We start from the raw sequence: 14191 nt of genomic DNA, 5'->3' as shown, positions 1-14191 counted from the left end.
TGCATTCTGGCTTTTTATACTTCTCTGCATAGGGGAGACCCTTCACATAGTTTACCTGCCCTTCCATTTCACAAAGCTATCAAAAACAAACTAGGCCTTCCCAATTCCAAATTCCTGAGAGAAAAATCTATTTGGCCAGTGTGGCTCATGTGTCTGCCTGGGTCAATCAGCTGTGACTGGGATTGGGCAGAGTTATAGAGAAAAATGTGCTGGTCTTTCACTGTGGCTGGAGGGGACTGGACTCGGAAGGGTTGCGGGCTTGAGCCAGGCAGACACTCCAAAGCTGATCTCCCATGGTGAGGTTGTGTAGACTGGGGCTGGCCCTGTCCCTTTCACGTGTCAGGCGACCTCCGGGTTTTTGACTTGTGCAGGAAAAAATTCAAGGCACGAATCCAAGTGAAGCGAAAGTTTATTAAAGATTAGGACAGTAAGGTAAAGGAAGGGCCCTTAGAGACAGGTTCAGGGGTTAGCCTGGGATGAGCTGCTGCTGACCACTGCTCTCTGGTTGCAAATCTTGTGGGGACTCTTAGAGCTTAGGATAAAGAAAGCAGAAGCACACGCCTAAGGAAAGAGGTGCTGGGGTGCTCAAACAAGAGCGCAAGCTGGTGTTCTTTGTCTGGAGGTTGTGTCTATTTTCTATAGGTGGGAGTTACGGGGGGGGGTCCCAGGGGAGGGCCAACAGAATGTTCATTGGATCTCCAGGTGTGATGGTTAGTATGCTGATGTATTAAAATGAGCATATAATGGAGTCTGGGGCCACTTTCCTGGTCCTTTTTTCCTCCATCTTGCATTAGTCTGAATCTAACTGGTCCCTGACTGTGGTGATTTAAACCACCTGCTCTTAGGTCTCTTTGTTTGGGAGGACAAGGTCTTGTCATTTATCAGCTGGCTGTTAATTGTGCAGTCCTGCTGGCCATTGGTTCAGCCATTTGTCTCAGTTTCCTCATTGCACTTGCCAGGGAATTTTCCTAGTTTTTACTAACCTGCCTCAGCCATACCAGAGTCCCTCAGGAGGGTCGGCATGTTGGGCTTTTAAGTAGAACAGTTTTGCCCTGGCCGGTGTCGCTCGGGATGTCCATCATCCCATGTATCAAAAGGTCAGAGGTTTTAGTCCCCCGTCAGGCACATGTCCAGGATTTGGGTTCCATCCCCAGTTGGGGTGTGCAGATAGCAGCCAAATTGATGTTTCTCTATTTCTTCCTCTTCCTTCCTCTCTTGCTCTCAAATCAATAAAAACGTATTTTTAAAAAGTGCTTTAAAAAAATAGCACAGTTTTCCCCCAGCCAAGATAATAACCAGCTATGAGGTAGGAGAGACACAGCTGGAAACAAAAGTTCATCTTTAGAATGGATAAAGTTGATGTTAGAAAATGTAGCAAATAAGTGCCGACCAGTGGCTTGCTGATACTGAACCCTAGAACCAGGCAGGTTTACCTGCCACCTAAGATGTTGCTGGCACACCACTGTCCTCCCCACGAGGGGTTTCTTCTTTAAAACTTAGAGCAGAGAGGAGCAGATCTGAGTGTGGCTTGCATAGAGGCAGGTAGCACTGCAGAGCAGAGCTGGAGGAAGGGGTTCCTTGCGCTTCCTCTCCCAGACTCGCCTGTTGGATGTGCTGTTTCCTCAGCGCCAGGGAGAGGGTGGAGTGTTAGTGGGGCTGCCGTGCAGGGAGGGAGCTTGAGATGTGCAGAAGCTGTGTGCTCCTCATTGTGTGGACGGCCAAGTGGTCTGGCGCAGTGGTCGCCAACTGGTGGTCCGTGAGGTCCGAGAGGTTGGCGACCACTGGCCTGGAGCACTCTCCCTATGATGATGAAGATGAGATTTCTCACGTGGTGTTGGGCGTAGGGTAGGGGGGTGAGGTTTAGTTCTGGAGAAACTGTGGTGGGAATCATGGGAATGTTGCTGTAAAGAGAATACTGGCCCCCGACAGCAGTTGGATGGGGAGTCTCCACAGGCTTCCATGGGGTGGCGGTGGTGGTGGGGGTCATTCATTGCAAGCTGTTCTTGGGGGAGCAGGGGAAGGGAGCTTGAAGAAGAGTATGTTATACACTGACATGGTAGTTTCTTTCTGAGCTAAAGTCTTGAAAAAAAAACCAAACCATTATTGATGGATTTGAGAGAGAGGAAGGAAGAGAGTGAGAAACACCGATTTGTTGTTCCACTTATTTGTGTATTCACTGGTTGATTGTTGTATGTGTCCTGACTGGTTGGTGGTGAACCTGCAACCTTGGTGTATTGGGATGACACTCTAACCAAGTGAGCTGCCCGGCCAGGGTTGAGCTAAGGTCTGATCACCTTTTTAACTATTATATTAAAAAATTCCCATACAATTGTAGTCCATACTGTTTCTGAAACTAACTGCCCTGTCACTTCAAACCTGCAGTCATGAATTTGGGGCTGATGGAGGAGAGCTCCTGGAGCCCGGCTCTGCACATGCTTACGCAAACCCTGGCCTTCCTGTGGGTCCTGGGTGTGTGGTGAGCTGAGCTGTGTTTCCCAGGTTGTGTATGAGAGGTGTGAGAAGCTGCGGCCCACCCTGTTCCGGCTGGCGAGTGACACTGTGGACGATGACGACGCACTAGGTAACGGCTCTCTTTCTCTTGGCACAGGCAGCAGCCCAGGTGCAAGCAGGCATGCTCCTTCTTGTTGTGCCTCTGGGGTGCCAGGACCAAGGCAGAATGGACTTTAGGGTTTATGGTGATGGGTTCAGGAAGGGCATGACCTAAGTTGACTTAGAACTGATTTCTAGAAGAATCTAGCCTTGAGCAAGAAATCAGAATCTGGTCTGAAATCATGGAAAGAGGAGGAAATTTACCATGTAGATTTGGTGTGAGGGTGAGAGAAGAAAGAGAAGATAGTGCTGGTGGCCTGAAGAAAGGCTGGACGTCCCACAGAGGCCGAGCAGTGGCTGCCAGTGGTCATGTTGGAGGTTCCCCCCACCTGGGTGCCTTCAGGGGCTGGGCAGGTAACCTAAGGAGTCGGTTAGGGAGAGCGGAGCAATTTTTTTAATCCTCACCCAAGGACATGCTTATTGATTTTTAGAGAGAGGGAAAGTGTGGGAGAGAGAGAGAGAGAAACATCAGTGTGAGTGAGAAACATCACTCCATTGTACTCCCCCCTGACTGGGGATCGGACCTGCAACCTAGGTATGTGTCCTGACCAGGAATCGAACTGTGCAACCTTTTGATGTACAGGATGGTGCTCCAAGCAACTGAGCTACAAGGGCTAGGGCAGGAGAATGGAGAATTTTAGTACCTGAACACGGGTATTAAAACATTTTGTGGGAGGTGGGGGGGGGTCAATGGGAGGATAAGGACACATATGTAATACCTTAATCAATAAAGAAAGAAAAAAAAATCAACCCATTCTGGAAAAAAAACACATAAAAAAAACATTTTGTTTGCCCCGCCGGTGTGGCTCAGTGGTTGAGTGTTGACTCATGAACCAGGAGGTCACGGTTCAATTTCTGGTCAGGGCACATGTCCATGTTGCAGGCTTGATCCCATGTGGGGGGCGTGCAGGAGGTAGTTGATCAATGATTTTCTCTTATCATTGATGTTTCTCTCTCTCTCTCTTCACCTCCCCCCCCCCCGCTTCCTCTTCCTTTCTCTCTCTGAAATCAATAAAAAATCCAAAACATTTTAGCCCTAGCTAGTTTGATTCAGTGGATAGAGCGTTGGCCTACAGACTGAAGGGTCCTGGGTTCTATTCCAGTCAAGGGCACATGTCCGGGTTGCGGACTCAATCCCCGGTAGGAGGCATGTAAGAGGCAGCCGATCAATGATACTCTCTCATCATTAATGTTTCTATCTCTGACTCCCTCTCTGAAATCAATAAGAAAACACACAGCCATATTTTAAAAAATTGTTTTTTATTGAAACTCGACAAACACATCAGAAAGGGGAATAGTAGAATAAATCCTATGTACTCTTCTCCTATTGACAATGACCAAGTCATGACCAGTCTTCCCATTTTGTTTCTTCTGTAACACACTTTCCCTCCACCCCCCACTCTATTTTGAAGCAAATTCCAAACATTTCAAAGTAATTAAATAGTCAGTGTTCAGAGTTCTCTGGCGTTTCCCTCTTTAACTATTTAACTACTTCTTTCTACTGTTTGCCCCCCTCCTTTTTAAATAGTTTGTTCTAAACCCGACTCAAAAGAAAAACATACTTTGAAATTGATTGATATTTCTTTTTTTAAAAAAATATGTTGTTTTCAGAGTGAGAAGAAGGGAGAGGGCGAAAGAGATAGAGACATTGGTGAGAGAGAAGCATGGATCGGCTGCCTCCTGCACATTCCCTACTGGGGATCAAGCCTACAACCCGGAATTGGTGCATGGGATGACAATCCACTGAGCCCCACCGGCCGGGCAGTTGATATTTCTTGTCTTTTAATGGATAGCCTCCATTCTGTCCTTTTTAAAAAAATATATTTTTATTGATTTCAGAGAGGAAGGGAGAGGGAGAGAGAGATAGAAACACCAATAATGAGAGAGAATCATTGATCAGCTGCCTCCTTCATGCCCCTTACTGAGGATTGTGCCCGAAACCCAGGCATGTGCCCTTGACCGGAATCGAACCCGGGACCCTTCAGTCCGCAGGCCAATGCTCTATCTACTGAGCCAAACCAGGGAGGGCTGTCAAAAATGTGTCCTTTGACTTGCAGAGTTTCTTTTGGTCTCAGTTTTCTGATGGCACCCCGCATCGTGTTTAGCATGAGTTGAGTCTCTGTTCCTGAGATTCCTTATCAGTTGGGTCAGGGTCCTTGATCAGATTCAGGTTCAATTGGGGTGGGCCAGGGGGAACAAGAATACTTCATAGGTGGTATTCAAGAGGACTGCAGTGTCTGGTTGTTGGCAGGAAGCAATGGGGGGGTCCCTTCTGGGAAGTAACCTTCTGGCACTTTGGCCTCCATGGTCCCTGGCCCTGTGCTCTCCTGTCTGTCTCTCCTGGGAGCGATTTTTTACAGGTAAACCTGACCATGAGAGGCTCATGTAGTTTTTGAAATCTGGGTGTATTTTATACTTTCAGGACATTTTAATTTGGACATTAAATTTTCATCAGGAATGCTTGATCTATATTTAGATTTTAAAAAGATAGATTCATGTAACAGTTTGTTCCCTACATACTTAAAAGCTTTTTACTAACTGAATAAAGTACCAAAAAATTCTTACAATATTCACATCCACATTGATAAAACAGCTTTCTGTTTTAATTTTAGATTAATTAAAATAAAGTTTTAGTTCCTTAGTTGATGGAGACATATTTCAGCGGTAGGCTATCATGTTGGACAGAACAAGCATAGAAAGTGAAAAAATTTGGTTCCTCCTCTGTCATGCGAATGGAAATGTAGGGGTTCAGGGATTAAGTGATTGGATCTGATAGAGGGGCCTGGTCACATGATCGGGAGAGATAGTGATAACACCCCATCTGGCAGAGCCATGGGACATCTGCTTTGTGGAATGGCTTAAAAAGGACTACAGGCTGGCCGGCATAGCTCAATGGTTGAGCGTACTACTATGAATCAGATCACGGTTTGATTCCTGGTTAGGCACATGCCTGGGTTGCGGGCTTGATCCTACACATCCTCAGTGTGGGGTGTGCAGGAGGCAGCTGGTCAATGATTCTCTCTCATAATTGATGTTTCTTTTCTTTTTAAAAAACAAATATATTTTTACTAGAGGCCCGGTGCACGAAATTTGTGCACTCGGGGAGTTTCCTCAGCCCGGCCTGCACCCTCTCACAGTCTGGGAGCCCTCGGGGGATGTCCGACTACCAGCTTAGGCCCGCTTCCCATGGGCCTAAGCCGTCAATTGGACATTCTTAGGAGAGGCTCCCACCACGCTGCTGCGCTCGCCAGCTGTGAGCCCGGCTCAGGGCTTCTGGCTGAGCAGTGCTCCCCTGTGAGAGCGCACTAACCACCAGGGGGCAGCTCCTGCACTGAGCATCTGCCCCTGGTGGTCATTGCATGTCATAGCGACTGGTTGTTCCGCTGTTCAGTTGATTTGCATATTAGCCTTTTATTGTACAGGATTGATTTTAGGGAGGAAGAAAAATTGAAACATCAATGATGCTAGAGAATCATTGATTGGCTGCCTCCTGCATGCCCCCTACTGGGGATGGAACCTGCAACCCGGGCATGTGCCCTTGACCAGAATCGAACCCGGGACCCTTCAGTTCATAGGCCGATGGTCTATCCATTGAGTCAAACTGGCTAGGGCTCATCACTGATGTTTCTCTCTTTCCCTCTCCTTTCCTCTCTGTAATCAATAAAGAAATATATTTGGAAAAAAAAGACTGTGGTTATTAGTAGCCAAACTTAGGGACTCTGATTTTTCTCTCATTCTCCAGCGGAGATTCTCCAGGCAAACGACCTCCTCACCCAGGGAGTTATGCTGTACAAACAGGTGATGGAGGGCCGCGTCATCTTTGGGAACACAGTGACCAGCACAGCAGGAGAAACACCTGTCTCCAGAGGTATGTGCAGAGAGCCTCTCTGTACCCTTTGCCTTGGAGCAGCCTCAAATCCCAGGAAAGAGATGATCCGCAGAATATCCTGGGTTATGACGTGGAAATGAGAAAACTCTCCCTCTCTCCTCTGAGAACTGCCGCATGTGTCGTGATGGACTGACTGGCAGGCTGGACCCCAGCTTTGGCTAGACACAGAAGCAGATGGCTGTATTGCGCCCAGGTTTAGACTCCTTTTCTCATGTGTGCTTACTTACGGGAACTGGAGACCAAAAAAATGATCTTCAGTGGTTCCTGATGCCAGCTAGCTGCATCAGAGTCACCTGGACTCTGGTTAAAATGCAAATTCTCAGGTCCCTGGCCTGGACTTTCTGAGTCAGGTTTGCTTAGAGCTAGGCGGGGTGTGTGCATGTTTATCAAGCCCTGCAGTTGTTTCTGGTTGGCTGTGGTCAGGAGCTTCGGAGGGGCTCTGAGCTGGAGAAGCCAGCTGGCTGTGTCCAGGCTGAATGGACCACCAGAGGACGACTGGCTGCTGGCGGGAAGGCAGTCCTCTGGCTCCTCATTCCAGGCCCTACGCAGGCTCTCTGCCAAGCCCTCCACTTGAGGTGGAAGGTGTTGGGGGTGTTGAGGGTGGGGTGCTGTGATGTCTTGACTGGAGGAGGCCGGAAGGAAGCTGGCGGCTTTTAAGTAGAGACTTTGCTCTCACTCTGAATGAAGAGCCTCTTCAATCCATTCTCTAGTCTTGCAGAGTCCAGCAGCCTGCCTGAGGAGCTGCCTGATTGACTTGGAACTGGACAGTGGGTCTGAGCAGGCTGTGCCTGGGGCGCCGTCTCTGCTTCATCAGGACCTGGCAGCTTTAGGTGAGGGAGTGGTTTGGGGAGCAGGCAAGAATGGTCCTGGCTCCCTGGGGAGTGGGTAGGCTGGGTCCCCTTGGAGGGAATGTGCCTGTTTTTAGAGGGAAGTGGGTATACTGGGAAGCTCAGAGCGGTCCTCTTTGCACTTAGTCTCAGGTTCACCGTGGGTGCGGTGAATGCCTGTGGGTTCTTTGCTTTGGGCTTTCTAAGTTCCCTGGAAAGGGTGGACATGGTGCCGCTCTCCCTCCTGTCAGGATGAGTGACTGGTGTGCATCTCCCTCTGTTCCTCCCTTGTAGGAATCAGTGATGCTCCAGTTACCAGCAAGGTAAGGAGGCTCTTCCCAGAGCCCGCAGGGGAGTGGAGGGACAGAGCTGCTGAGGGGAGGGGCTAGCTTGGGGTGCTTTAGACTTGGAGGCTAAAGCCTCTTCCTTGGTCTGCTGTCTGGTGGCAGCCCCACAGGGCACATGTCCTCATCTCCTCCTCGTGCCTGCTCCTCTTCGGTAGTGCCTGGGCTCTGCTCTTGCCCTCCTGCCTCAGGCAATGTAATCAGCCCGGTATGCAGTAGCTTTGGTGGGTCAGGAGAGCTATGCCGCGTGTCACCATAGCTAGTGGTCATTCATACCCTGGCCTCATATTAGCTGTTCCTGGTTTGGCAGGTTGCCGGGCAGAGTTGCTGTAAGGAAAAGAGGAATCCTGCAGGCACACTGAAGGGTGGCAGTGTTCAGAGCCCGTCAGCAGAGAGGAGCGTGCTGGACCTCCTCTCCCCACAGCCACCTTCGGGTGCCCTGTGAGTCATGTGGGCAGGGGAGGGAGAGGAAGGCTCCTTGCATGAGGGCTGGGGTGACCCTCGAAGACAGGCAGAGACGTCGCTCTGCAGAGGCTTCTTTGCTTCCCTCTTCCTCCTTTTACTCCCATCCTAAGTGAGGAAAGGACACCCTTCGCCAAGGGCTCTGGAGAGGGTTTGTTTAAGCAGCAACAGCAGTATGTAATGATGTTTTTGTTGTGTGTAGGTTGAGGGTTGTTGTTTTTTTTCTGATTATTATATAACTAGAGGCCCGATGCATGAAATTCATGCACGGGTAGGCCTTCCTTCCCCTGGCTGCCAACACTGGCTTCCCTCTGGCACCCGGGACCTGGGTTTCCCTCCGGCCGCCAGCAGGCACCCAGGACCCGGGCTTCCCTCGTAGCCCCAGCTTTGTCCAGAAGGTCGTCCGGAAGGATGTCTGGTCTAATTAACATATTATGCTTTTATTATTATAGATTTGAAATTAAGTAAAATTTTATCACTGGAGAAATAGTTAATATAGAAAATACCAAATAGCAACTCCTAAAGACAATGTTGAATGCTACTTCTTTGTTTTTTTTCTATACATGTAGAAATGTGTTATTGTCACTTATTTTTATACAGATGGGGTCATAATTTATAAACTGTACTCCAGTGTGGATTTTTTCATATAACATTTTATCTTTGATATGTGTGCATGTCAGTTTATATAAATAGTTATATAACGATTCATATATGCTTATATATGTGTATTTAACATTTCCCTCTTGTGGATCTTTCCATAGCTTCCAGTTTGGAGGCACTTGGGGCAGTGGTTATAGTACACGTTTCCTTAAACAGAGGCGCTCTGAGCTATGAATGCGAACACATTTCCCGAGACCCTGTCCCTTTGCCTCTGGAAATATTAGCAGTTTGCCTTCTCTCAGCAGCCTGAGTGCCATGACCCTGATGGAGAGAGACCACTGGGCTCTGGTGGCAGGGATGTGCGGGAGGGGCTTCTTTCCAGTTCTCTCATCACTCCACAGGGGCCAGTCATTCTTATTTTTATGGGTTACTTCTGGATGTTAGTTTTCCAAAAATGTTTCAGTTTGTGTTGCAAATGGACAACATCGTCAAGAAGTGTGAATGAAGTGGTGCCTGAATCTGTGACCATCTTCCTGGCTTCTGTCCTGCTGGGTATCACATGTGGGAAACAGCCTGGCTGAGCTGCCTATGGTCAGGCCTCCTGATAGCCACATCGGTTATGTTATTAATAGTTTATTGGATCCTCATTATGTCACATTCCACTGAGTACTTCTTAGGCATTTGCTCATTTAATTCTAACAACCCTCAGAGAACTGAGGCCTAGGTTACATTACTTGTCTAAAGTCACATACCTCTAGTCCACCTGGTGTGGCTCAGAGGTTGAGCATCCACCTATGAACCAGGAGGTCACTGTTTGATTCCTGGTCAGGGCATATGCCCGGGATTGTGATTTCCAGTGGGGGGTATGCAGGAGGCAGCCAATCCATGATTCTCTCTCATCATTGATGTTTCTATCTCTCCCTCTTCCTTCCTCTCTGAAATCAATAAAGTGTAAAAAAAAAAAAAAGTCACATACCTCTAAAACACACACACATACTCACATATACATATATGTGTTTTTTTTCTTTTTTCCCCTTTCTTGTTCTTCAGAAAGCCTAGTCACAGATTCCTGGAATTCTTGCCTGTCTTGATATTTTTTATATTTCTTTGTAGGAATTACATTCCACAGAAAAATATCCCCAAGGAAGTGCCACCAGGTACTAAGTCCTCTCCAGGTTGGTCCTGGGAGGCTGGCCCATTGGCTTCGTCTTCCTCTTCTCAGAATACACCTCTGGCTCAAGTGTTTGTCCCTTTGGAGTCTGTCAAGCCCAGTAAGTGCAGTTTCACCTTTTTTTTTTCTTTCTTTCCTTCTATTAGATGCCCAGCTTTATCCCATGAGAAGATGGGTGGTAGAGGTTTTGCCTTGGGGCAGAGGATAAGGAGGTGGTTTCATATCTCTTAGCTAATATTTTCCTTAACTAGAGGCCTGATGCATGAAGATTCGTGCAAGAATAGGCCTTCCTTCCCCTGGCTGCCGGCACCACCTTCGCTCTGGCCTGGAGCTGCCTTTCCACCTTCCCATGCTGCCCAGAGGCTCAGAGTGGCTGGGGCGGTGCGGAATGCTTGCATCGTCTCCATGGTGACAATGCAAGCATCCCGCCCCTGGCTGCTCAGTGCCTGTGTATGCAAATTAACCCAACAGCTTTGGTGGGTAATTTGCATACCCACTGCTGATTGGCTGGTGGACGTCTTCGAATGTATGGTCAATTTGCATCTTTCTCTTTTATTAGTGTAGTTGATTTCTCTGTCTGGGGTGGATGCTGTGAAGGATACTGGCAGGTGGAATTTTTTTTTTTTTTTTTAATGAAAATTAAAATTTATTTACTATTTTGCAGCTACTTTGCAGAAATAGCAATGAAACAGTAAATTCACTTAATATTGCTTGTGAAATTATTATTTTTTTTTTATTAAGGTATTATATGTGTACATATCTTACCATTGCCCCCCCACCTCACTCCCATACATGCCCTCACCCCCCAATGTTTTGCATCCGTTGGTTATTCTTATATGCATGCATATAAGTCCTTCGGTTGATCTCTTATTTCCCCCACCTCTCCCTAACCTTCCCACTGTAATTTGACATTCTGTTTGATGCTTTACTGCCTCTGTATCTATCGTTTTGTTCATCAGTTTATAATGTTTTTTATTATCCACAAATGAGTGAGATCATGTGGTATTTTTCTTTCATTGACTGGCTTATTTCACTTAGCATAATGTTCTCTAATTCCATCCAGGTTGCTACAAATGGTAAGAATTCCTTCTTTTTTATGGCAGCATAGTATTCCATTGTGTAGATGTACCATAGTTTTCTGATCCACTCATCTGCTGACGGGCCCCTAGGCTGTTTCCAAATCTTAGCTATTGTGCTGCTATGAACATAGGGATGCATATATCCTTTCTGATTGGTGTTTCTAGTTTCTTAGGCTATATTCCTAGGAATGGGATTACTGGGTCAAAGGGAGTTCCATTTTCAGTTTTTGAGGAAACTCCATACTGTTCTTCACAGTAGCTGCACCAGTCTGCATTCCCACCAGCAGTGCATGAGGGTTCCTTTTTCTCCGCATCTTCACCAACACTTGTCGTTTGTTGATTTGTTGATGATAGCCATTCTGACAGGTGTGAGATGGTATCGCATTGTCATTTGATTTGCATCTCTAGGATAATTAGTGACTTTTAGCATGTTTTCATGTGTCTGTTGGCCTTCCTTCGGTCTTCTTTCAAAAAGATTCTATTTAGGTCCGTTGCCCATTTTTTTATTGAATCATTTATCTTCCTTTTATTAAGTTGTATAAGCTGCCTGTAGATGTTGGAGATTAAACCTTTATCAGTGATAACATTTGCAAATATGTTCTCCCATACAGTGGTGTTTCTTTTTTTTTTTTTTTTAATATTTTATTGATTTTTTACAGAGAGGAAGGGAGAGGGATAGAGAGCTAGAAACATCGATGAGAGAGAAACATCAATCAGCTGCGTCCTGCACACCCCCTACTGGGGATGTGCCTGCAACCAAGGTACATGCCCTTGACCGGAATCGAACCTGGGACCTTTCAGTCCGCAGGCCGACGCTCTATCCACTGAGCCAAACCAGTTAGGGCCAGTGGTGTTTCTTGTTGTTTAGTTGATGGTTTCTTTTGCTGTGCAAAAGCTTTTTATTTTGATGTAGTCCCATTTGTTTATTTTCTCTTTGGCTTCCATTGCCCTAGGGGCAGTATCAGTGAAGAAGTTCTTTCGGCATATGTCTGAGATTTTGCTGCCTGTGGATTCCTCTAGTATTTTTATGGTTTCCCATTTTATGTTTAAGTACTGTATCCATTTTGAGTTTATTTTTGTGTATGGTGTAAGTTGGTGGTCTAGTTTCATTTTTTTGCATGTATCTGTCCAATTTTCCCAACACCATTTATTGAAGAGACTGTCTTGACTCCATTGTATGTTCATGTCTCCTTTGTCAAATATTAATTGCGTATAGTGGTTTGGGACTATATCTGGATTCTCTATTCTATTCCATAGGTCTATATGTCTGTTCTTGTGCCAGTACCAGGCTGTTTTGAGGACAGTGGCTTTGTAATACAGCTTGAAATCTGGTATTGAGATCCCTCCTACATTATTCTTCTTTCTCAGGATTACTGTGGCTATTCGGGGTCTTTTTTTATTCCAGATGAATTTTTGGAGAGTTCTTTCTAGGTCTGTGGAATATGCCGTTGGTATTTTAATGGGGAGTGCATTGAATCTATAGATTGCTTTGGGTAGTATGGACATTTTAATGATGTTGATTCTACCAGTCCATGAACATAGTATGTTCTTCCATCTGTTTACGTCTTCCTCTATCTCTTTTTTCAGTGTCGTGTAGTTTTCCGCATATAGGTCTTTTACCTCCTTAGTTAAGTTTATTCCTAGGTATCTTTTTTTTTTTTTTTAATATATTTTATTGATATTTTACAGAGAGGAAGGGAGAGGGATAGAGAGCCAGAAACATCGATGAGAGAGAAACATCGATCAGCTGCCTCCTGCACACCTCCTACTGGGGATGTGCCCGCAACCAAGGTACATGCCCTTGACCGGAATCGAAACCGGGACCCTTCAGTCCGCAGGCCGACGCTCTATCCACTGAGCCAAACCGGTTTCGGCATTCCTAGGTATCTTAATTTTTTTGGTGCGATGGTAAATGGGATTGCTTTTTCAGTCTCTCTTTCTGTAAGTTCACTATTGGTGTATAGAAATGCCATAGATTTCTTGGCGTTAATTTTGTATCCTGCTACATTGCTGAATTCATTTATTAAGTCTGTTAGTTTTTTTTTTTTTTTTTAAATATATATTTTTTATTGATATTTTACAGAGAGGAAGGGAGAGGGATAGAGAGCTAGAAACATCGATGAGAGAAAAACATCGACCAGCTGCCTCCTGCACACCCCCTACTGGGGATATGCCCGCAACCAAGGTACGTGCCCTTGACCGGAATCGAACCCGGGACCCTTCAGTTCGCAGGCCGACGCTCTATCCACCGAGCCAAACCGGTTTCGGCAAGTCTGTTAGTTTTTTGATGGAGTCTTTCGGGTTTTTTATGTTCAATATCATGTCATCTGCAAATAAGTATAGCTTTACGTCTTCTTTTCCAGTTTGGATGCCTTTTATTTCTTCTTCTTGTCTGATTGCAATGACTAATACTTCCAGTACTGTGTCGAACAGGAATGGTGAGAGTGGGCATCCCTGTCTTGTTCCTGTTCTTAGGGGAAATGGTTTTAGTTTTTGCCCATTGAGTATGATGTTAGCTGTGGGTTTATCATATACAGCTTTTATTATGTTGAGGTATGATCCTTCTATTCCCACCTTGTTGAGAGTTTTTATCAAGAAAGGGTGTTGGATTTTGTCAAATGCTTTTTCTGCATCAATTGATATGACTATGTGATTTTTATCTCTCAATTTGTTTATGTGATGTGTCACGTTAATTGATTTGCGGATATTGTACCATCCTTGCATTCCTGGGATAAATCCTACTTGGTCATGGTGTATGATCTTTCTGATGTAGTGCTGGATCCGATTTGCTAGAATTTTGTTGAGGATTTTGGCATCTATGTTCATGAGGGATATTGGCCTGTAATTCTCTTCCATTGTGTTGTCTTTATCTGGTTTTGGTATTAGGGTGATGCTGGCTTCATAGAATGAGCTTGGAAGTGTTCCTTCCTCTTGAATTTTTTGGAATAGTCTGAGGAGGATAGGTTTTAGTTCTTCCTTGAATGTTTGGTAAAACTCTCCTGTGAAGCCGTCGGGCCCCGGGCTTTTGTTTGCTGGAAGCTTTCTGATGACTGCTTCAATTTCTTCCATAGTTATTGGCCTATTGAGATGTTTAGATTCTTCCTGATTGAGTTTTGGAAGGTTATATTTTTCTACGAGTATGTCCATGTCCTCCAGGTTGTCCAGTTTGTTGGAATAGAGTTGTTCGTAGTATTTTTTAACAATCCTTT

At 45.8% G+C, this 14191-nt stretch overlaps 1 protein-coding gene across 3 annotated transcripts in view; it reads left to right on the top strand.

Annotated features, from left to right (window-relative positions):
- GGA2 (golgi associated, gamma adaptin ear containing, ARF binding protein 2) overlaps positions 1-14191 on the top strand; it is a 49190-nt gene that overhangs the window by 21015 nt on the left and 13984 nt on the right. For all 3 annotated transcript variants that reach the window (XM_080679056.1, XM_080679058.1, XM_080679057.1), the window contains 6 exons: positions 2500-2581; positions 6353-6478; positions 7210-7329; positions 7621-7649; positions 7981-8111; positions 9846-10003. In XM_080679056.1, the coding sequence (XP_080535182.1) occupies positions 2500-2581; positions 6353-6478; positions 7210-7329; positions 7621-7649; positions 7981-8111; positions 9846-10003 (646 nt within the window). The remainder of the gene's footprint in view (positions 1-2499; positions 2582-6352; positions 6479-7209; positions 7330-7620; positions 7650-7980; positions 8112-9845; positions 10004-14191) is intronic.

The sequence above is a fragment of the Plecotus auritus genome, assembly GCF_963455305.1.
Source record: "Plecotus auritus genome assembly, chromosome: 7".
Taxonomy (NCBI): domain Eukaryota; kingdom Metazoa; phylum Chordata; class Mammalia; order Chiroptera; family Vespertilionidae; genus Plecotus; species Plecotus auritus.
Note: the sequence above shows the minus strand (reverse complement) of the source record. Positions and strands in the feature narration are given on the sequence as shown.